The 7,696-nt window shown below is 39.8% G+C and overlaps 1 protein-coding gene across 1 annotated transcript in view; it reads left to right on the plus strand.

Annotated features, from left to right (window-relative positions):
• The first annotated feature begins 3,300 nt into the window (after positions 1-3,300).
• The window catches only part of LOC117948630, a 14,835-nt gene continuing 10,439 nt past the window's right edge, over positions 3,301-7,696 (plus strand). The window contains exons 1-2 of the mRNA XM_034878393.1: positions 3,301-4,941; positions 5,473-5,474. Of these exons, the coding sequence (XP_034734284.1) occupies positions 3,364-4,938 (1,575 nt within the window). The 5' untranslated portion in view covers positions 3,301-3,363 and the 3' untranslated portion in view covers positions 4,939-4,941; positions 5,473-5,474. The remainder of the gene's footprint in view (positions 4,942-5,472; positions 5,475-7,696) is intronic.

The following is a 7,696-nucleotide window of genomic DNA, read 5'->3' on the forward strand; positions in this document are numbered from 1 at the left end:
TATTTCTATTACACATTTAAAAACAACAACAGTTGACCGAAGTGCTGAACAGGGTCGATGTAAAAAAATATCACCTATTTAGTTCTATTGTCCGCTTACTTCACTATGAACTCATCCATTCATCAAATCAACCTTCGGCCTTTTTAAAACAGGTCTAGACACCTCATAAAACAAACGGCATAATTGGTCTACCTGATAATAAAGAAAAAAAAGCCCAACCCACTTCCTGCACAAGTATGGCATGCATTGGAATTTACATCTGAGAAACTGAAAGGGAAAGCTAGAGAACCTGCTTAATCAAGAACACACACACACACACAGTTATTGTTGAAACAGATTTGAATGACATACACAGACATGGCCTGTCGTCACTTCATATTCCAATTATTGTCCTAATGTCAGCATGTGACTTCAGGCAGCTTTTCATTGAGCATGGTTTTGGACAATTGTCCAGTTTGAGTTTTAGCAGTGTGTGTATTTTTCATGTAGTTTCATTTGTAGACGTGTTGCATGTTTTAACAGTTATTTGCATGAGTTTGTGGATTTGCTTTGTTTTTTGTTTGTTGGACTGGGATTATGAGGAGCAGCTGTGATTGGCTGGACCACACCCTTCCAACAGCTCATAACTGGCCACAGGATCCAGTGTTGGGCTTGTTAAAGGTGGATGCAAAACAGGTGTGGGGAAGGCAAAAAAGGAGGACAAAGGAAGAGAATCCCGGCTGTTAATAGCCGGAGGAGAGTTGTGTATTAACCCTTGTGTTGTCTTCCCATCAACATAAATCAACACTTTTGTTTTATTCCAGTCTATTATTATCCATCAACATCCATTCCTTTTGTTTTAGTCTAAATAATTCCTTATTTCTGCTTTTCTAATGCAAACATTAAGGTATAATTTCTTGTCCAACACATTTTTTCAACACTTAACTTTAGTTTTACAGTTATTTTTGGAATTTATGGTTAATAAACCTAATTTATAGGAAATTATACCTGATGTTTGAGTTAGAAAAGCAGAAATTAGGAATTATTTAGACTAAAATTAAAGGATCGCATGTTGATGGAAAATCACAGACTGGAATGTGTCAACTTTTACTCAATACTATTTCAAAACCACTTCAGTTTTTTTTTTCAACTGTTGTAAAATTGAATAAGATGCCCCAAATAGAAATAAAAGTAGAGCTTTGTACTTGACAAAGAGCATTGTGTGGAATCAATCATGTTATTTGGGGTAATTAAAAAGAAAATTGATACAGGTAAATGGGTCATATTGACCCGTAAACAACATGAGGGTAAAAGTTTTTTTTAGTTATCTTTTCATTGTTGTGCAGAAGTGAAGTAACCAGTTTGACTTTGAAGAAATAACTGAAGAAACCATCCTGTGGAACGTAAGTTTAACAGTGTTAACGCCTCATTTTGCTGGTAAAAAAGGACCTCACACAACCATGTGACACTTACAACAGTGTAAAACAAAAAGTGCTTTAAAAATGTTTTGATTTTTAGAGTAAAGTTATGTTTAGTCATGTACTCTTTCTTAGCTGGAGAGAGCCGTTACACAAGGCTTTATAGAGAGAAGAACCATAACAGCGGTGTCAGGTTGTTTTATAGTTAAACAATGTCAATATTTAAGTTGTGGTGGCATATTAACTTTTTGGCCAGAAGATCTGCAAGCGAAATATCTTATTAAAGCTGCAGTAGGTAAGATTTAACTAACTTTAGGTCATATTTGCTGACCCTACGTTGGAGTAGAAATACATGACGCAGGTAATTAAAATCGGACTTGTCTGGTATCACCCTGTTCATTTTCACCAATCAGGGCCGGGGGGTGTCTAACTGAGTACCATATCTGCTCAGACACATGCATTCCCATGTGAGGAGAAGGTTTGAGACAGTTTGGGTTTCAGACGAAAGCGGGGGAGAGACTGTGAAGTTGTTGTTGTTCAAATTCTTTGGATCTTCATAATAGTACCTACAGCGCTGTTTAACTAACATACAGAGCAGTTAAGTATTAAGAGATTAAACACCTCCCGACTGTTCTGTGATTAAAAACCAGAAAACAGATGCACTCTTAAAACTTCACATGAGATGAAATGTGCGAAATCCATTTATTAGGATGCAACGTACACCATGAAGCCACTAGCAGCAGCGCTGATTACCCCTAATGTTTCTATTCCTAAATGTGGTTTGACCTGCGGGCATTTTTTGATTTTGCAGCTTCATATTATGTATCATATGACTCTTCTCTCTCTCTCTCCTCTCTCTCCATCTGATAAACAGCACACGATTGAATCAATCCTTTGTGTTTCTTTGCAGTTCCAAAGAAATAACACAATAACTCCCGGGTAGAGTAGCCCAAACTTCTAGATTTCGTTCAGATTAATGTTGTCACTGAATGAGAGCATGATGGTACAGAAGAGATTTGCAAATGCTTGTTTGCATGGGATAAGCACCTGATTCAGACATCATCACTCTGTTGGGGGTTATCTTGTAGAGGAAGAAGTATTCAGGTCCTGTACATAAGTAAAAGTACTAATACCATATTGTTCAAATATTCTGTTACAAGTAAAGGTCCTGCATTCAAAATGTTACTTAAGTAAAAGTATGTCAGTATCCTCGGGAAAATTTTAAGTATTAAAAGAAAAAATTACTAAACGCAGGCTGTTACATTATAGGGTAGTTTAATTTTTAATGAAATGTTTTATTGCAAAAGTTTAATTTATGAAGTAATTAAAGCTATCAGATTAATGTAGAGGAGTAAAATACAAATTTTTCTCTGAAATGTAGTGGAGTAGAAGTAGAAAGTGGCATGAAAAAACACTCAAAGTACCTTAGATGTATCTTAAATCTTTCCTTAAGTACATTCCTAAAGTAAATGTACTTAGTCACATTTCAACACTGGTGTTATCCAATATGGGGTATTATGAAAAAAAAAAAAAAAATCCATACAAACATAACCTTGCATGGGGACTGATCACACCCACAACTGACTAAAAACCTGTCCTCCAACACAACCAGGACGGTATTCTACCTGTCCTGTCTCTTGGCTTTTTTTTAGCCTTGTTGGTTGTCTCAGACTTGTCACTTTTCAATTCCATAAATTACTTTAATGCCTTTCTGCCATCGTCTTTCCCGCATATAGTACCTATAGGCACACCTGTGTGTGTGTGTGTGTGTGTGTGTGTGTGTTTTCCTACTGTATATCTGAGGGTGAGCGTTTGTTTGTTAATGTCTGTGGAAGAATGTAGAGGAGGTTACTTATTGAAGGCAGAGGCGGACCTAAAGTGACAAACCTAAGTGGACCTATCAAAACAGTCTTGCTGTAAGCACACTTCCCACACTGTGGCACATGGCCCGGGACAGACAGACAACATGACCTCTATCAAGTTTCTGGAGTTTCTGCTTCTCTTCGTCCTCCAGCAGGTCCATTGTGAGGAGGCAGAGCACTTGTTCAGAGCATTGGGCACCGATGTCGAGATGGGGTATTGTTTCGGAGGGGATTATATTGTTGTTTACAGATGTGGTCCCGAGGGAGACCAGCTGCTTGGTAATTCCTCAGGTGACATCAAGCCCATTACACCTCCTGCGGACCTGCAGGACCGCATCCAAATCAGCAAAAACGAGCATCTGCTCGGGCTCCTGATTAAGAACCTCACAAACAAGGACTCAGGGATTTATAGGAGGGAGTGTTGGCAAAACCACATGCTGGTCAGCCAGCACACAGAGCAGCTCTTGGTTTGTGATAAGGAGGTGGAATCTGAAGAGATCATTGTGAAGGAAGAAGATGAAAGGGCTGAGCTTCTGTGTAACAACACTTCCATTGGTTTGGAGGGAACCTCTGTGCGCTGGTACCATGAAATGTTTCCATTTTATAAGCCCACACTCTTCCTGGACAGCAGCGTCTCGTTGGAGCTTCTGCGGGAGGAGCTCCAGGGTGCCGTGGAGGTCAGCCACAACGGGGCGTTGCTCTTGCTCGCCAACAGCCTGTTAAAGAATAACCTGAACGTTTACTGTCTTGTGAGCAAAGGTAAGAATTGTCTCAGTTTCCAAAACAAGTACCTACCAGATAACAGTGAAAGCTGGGAAGTATTTGCCTCCACAGGGGAGAGAGTGGTACTAAAATGCCCCTCTGAGGGTAACAACCAGCAATGGGACACACCACTGGGGGGAATCACTAATAGCAGCATGGGGATGTCCATTTCATTTGGTGACAAATCAGAAGACTTCTCTTTAGTAATTTCAGCCTTCTCGGTTGAACATATTGGTCACTATTCATGCATCTCCTCTTCGCTGGAAGTGCAGTACTTGCTTTTTCTTTGCCCCAAAAAGGAATCCCATAAACAAAACGGTGTTAAAGGGGGGAGCGTCTTGCTAGATTGTGATGTTGGCAAAGAGGACTTCCAAAGGGTGCTGTGGCACCGGGGAGATCCAGTAGGAGAACACAAACTTATCCACGACTCACAAGACAAGACGCTTCCCATCCCACTGAATCTGAGGGGCAGGCTGACTCTGTCTGAACATGGCTCCTCGCTGACCATCTCCCACCTTGAGGAGCATGACCAACAGTCGTACTGGTGTGTCGTTTTAGGAAGCCCTAAGTTCCTGGAGGAGGACGATTACAATGGGGAAGATGAGGACACCGATAGTGGGAATGAGCCATACTTGGATGACAGGTGCATCTTTAAACAGGAGACCATTTTGAGCTTGATCCAGGCTAAGACTATCCCCACAGCTGATCCGCCAGCAGCCTCTAATGTTACCGTGTATGCTGTGGGGGGTGGACTGGTGCTTTTGCTGTTGCTGTGTGTTGCAGTGGTTGTGGTAGTGATTGTGAAGAAGAGGAAAGAAGCAGCCTCTCACTCTGGACGAAACGCGACCAAGGACATAAAACTGGATGTGGATCTAGGTTGTAGTGAGAGGTTAACTAATGTTGAAAATGATGCTTAACAAGTAAAGGAAAGTAGCGCTAAGGTATTGTATGTCCAAATGACATCAACTGTTCTATGAAATCTGTCCATAAATCACCATTCGGTAAATTGTGAAAAGGTCATATTTATGCTTTCAGTTTCGTGTTGATGCTGTGTTTTTCCATTTGTACATAGTAGAATCTGAATAGTCTATTTTTTGTCCATTGTATCTTTTAAAAATTAATATCCTCTGTTTAAAAAAAAGAAATGTCAACGCTGCCACGGTTTTCAGTACAGCCTGTACATTTTAGAAATAAAAGGAACAACTGTTTTGAATTTTTGTGGTTGCCTGACAATGTGTTGTCAAATGCTGAAACCAGTCAGACTGCTTTCCTTTCAACAGATTGTTTAGTGCCAGTAAAGCAGAGCGTGAAGTCCTAAAAGCACCTAAAGCTCACCTGTCAAAAGAAAACAGAAAGTGATTTACACTGTTACACCTGCTCACCTGCCACCCTGCCCTTGAAAGTAATTCATTCAACATATTTGTTAGTAGTGATAAACGATAAAAAACGAGCTGTAAACATAACAGTACAGACCTGCTATCACCTTGTAAAGTAGACATGGCTAATGTATAAGCAAACAATAGCCTATTTACAGATCCATTACACAAGGAGCAACATTAAAGGTCCCATGACATGGTGTTCTTTGGATGCATTTACATAGACCTTAGTGGTCCCCTAATACTGTATCTGAAGTCTCATTTTTATAGACCTTAGAGGTCCCCTAATCCTGAATCTAAAGTCTCTTTTGCATAGACCTTAGTGGTCCCCTAATACTGTATCTGAAGTCTCTTTTATGTAGACCATAGTGGTCCCCTAATACTGTATCTGAAGTCTCTTTTATGTAGACCTTAGTGGTCCTCTAATACTGCATCTAGAGTCTCTTTTATATAGATCTTAGTGGTCCCTTAATGTTATATCTGGAGTCTCTTTATGTAGACCTTAGTGGTCCCCTAATACCATATCTGAAGTCTCTTTCCCCAAATTCAGCCTTGGTGCAGAATTACAACCACTAGAGCCAGTCCCACAATGAGCTTTCCTTAGTATGTGCCATTTCTGAGTCAGTAGCTTTTGAGGAGGGTGGGGGGCAAGGTGCGGGGTGGAGGCTGGGGGTGTGGCCTCGTTTGAAAGCCATGATGTTTCTCTCTCATGGGTGGGCCAAATTATCTGGGTGCGCAATGCAGAGAAAGGGGAAGTAACCTTGCCCCTTATGACCTCATAAGGAGCAAGATTCCAGATCAGCCCATCTAAGCTGTCATTTTCTCATAGGCAGAGCAGGCACCATTTCTAGCCACTGGAGACCATAGGCAGGCTGGGGGAACTCATATTAATGTTGAAAAAAAACTAATAAATGTAAATTTCTATGCCATTGGACCTTTAACATTTATTTAGAGTCATGTTTCTTGCCACCAGATGAATTCAAGTCTAGTATTCACTCTCTTCACTAGGTCTTAAGGGAAATATCTGGCTTTCTAGATGCTAATACTAGCATATGCTAATGCCATTAGTCAGTTTCTAGAGATTGATCGGTCTTTAAAGATGCACCAAGGAGGAATGATTGACCAACATGGAATTTTGTCTCTCTTTTTTGCAAACAATCGACACAGACGAATAGTCTCCTGAACTCTTTTTTTCTTTTAAAAAAAATCTTACTTACCAGGTCAATGTGGAACTGAAATTGAAAATTTGTTCAAGAAAAAAAATCAGTGTTAGAAAAATCAAAGAGAATCAAGGGGCTCAAAGGATTTGATTTTATGTATTTAATTGCATTAAGAATTTATTACACAGAAAAAGACATCCAACACAACCAAGGATAAAAACACAATAAAGTCCACGACTTAATTCCATTGTGGTCCTCAAACTGTCCCCACCATCTGTGTTTCCAAAAGCTGGGATCTGTCATATGAAAAGCAAGACAAAGAAAACAGCACACTCGGCAAATGTTGTCGCAGTATCTCACATTTCTTTGTGCCTGTTTGTATATCTTTGATCAAAATACACTTTAAGCTATCTCACCTAACACTAAACACATAAATTGCAATATTGAATCAATATCTGCTGTAGAAGTCTAGCAGTCCACTGCGTCAGAGGGAACATTAGTATTGATCAGATATTGCAGTTTATGTTTGCAAAACACAAAACTGGAGACAGTATATGAAGGCATTATTGACTAGCTGACTGTGTTCATATTGATTCAACTGTGCATTTTATTATACCTGATAACATACAGTAAAACATGCAGTATTTATTTTAACAAAACGTGCAGCTGCCACAGTGCTAGTGTGTCATGCATTTCAATAACTACTTTTAAATTAAGATCTGGAAAAAAAGTTCATCATCGTAACATTACTTAATGAAGATGATGATTTTCAGATGATGATAAAACTGAGAGAACAAGTGTTCATCTCATTAGAATGTGATTAATGGATGTTTGGAGTTAATATGCAGCAGTGGCAGGTTGTTAGGCTGCCTTTTTCTAGACTTAACTTGAATGAAGCAGACTTTCTCTGGCCTCAACTCAGCTGAAAGGACTGCTGTCTGGCAGTGCCTGTACCGGGCTCACAGTCACCTCTTGGTGGCTGAACACAACTACCAATTGCCGCTTATACAACGGAGCTCTGTAACTGGCATCACAGAACTCTGTAGCAACTTAAAACGACTACCAACTGCCTATAAAAATAGGAAAATAAAAACATGATGGGAAAGATCGAGGCCTCAGGGAAGACCTGATAGATATAT

The sequence above is a fragment of the Etheostoma cragini genome, chromosome 8 (genome assembly GCF_013103735.1).
Source record: "Etheostoma cragini isolate CJK2018 chromosome 8, CSU_Ecrag_1.0, whole genome shotgun sequence".
NCBI classification, from domain to species: domain Eukaryota; kingdom Metazoa; phylum Chordata; class Actinopteri; order Perciformes; family Percidae; genus Etheostoma; species Etheostoma cragini.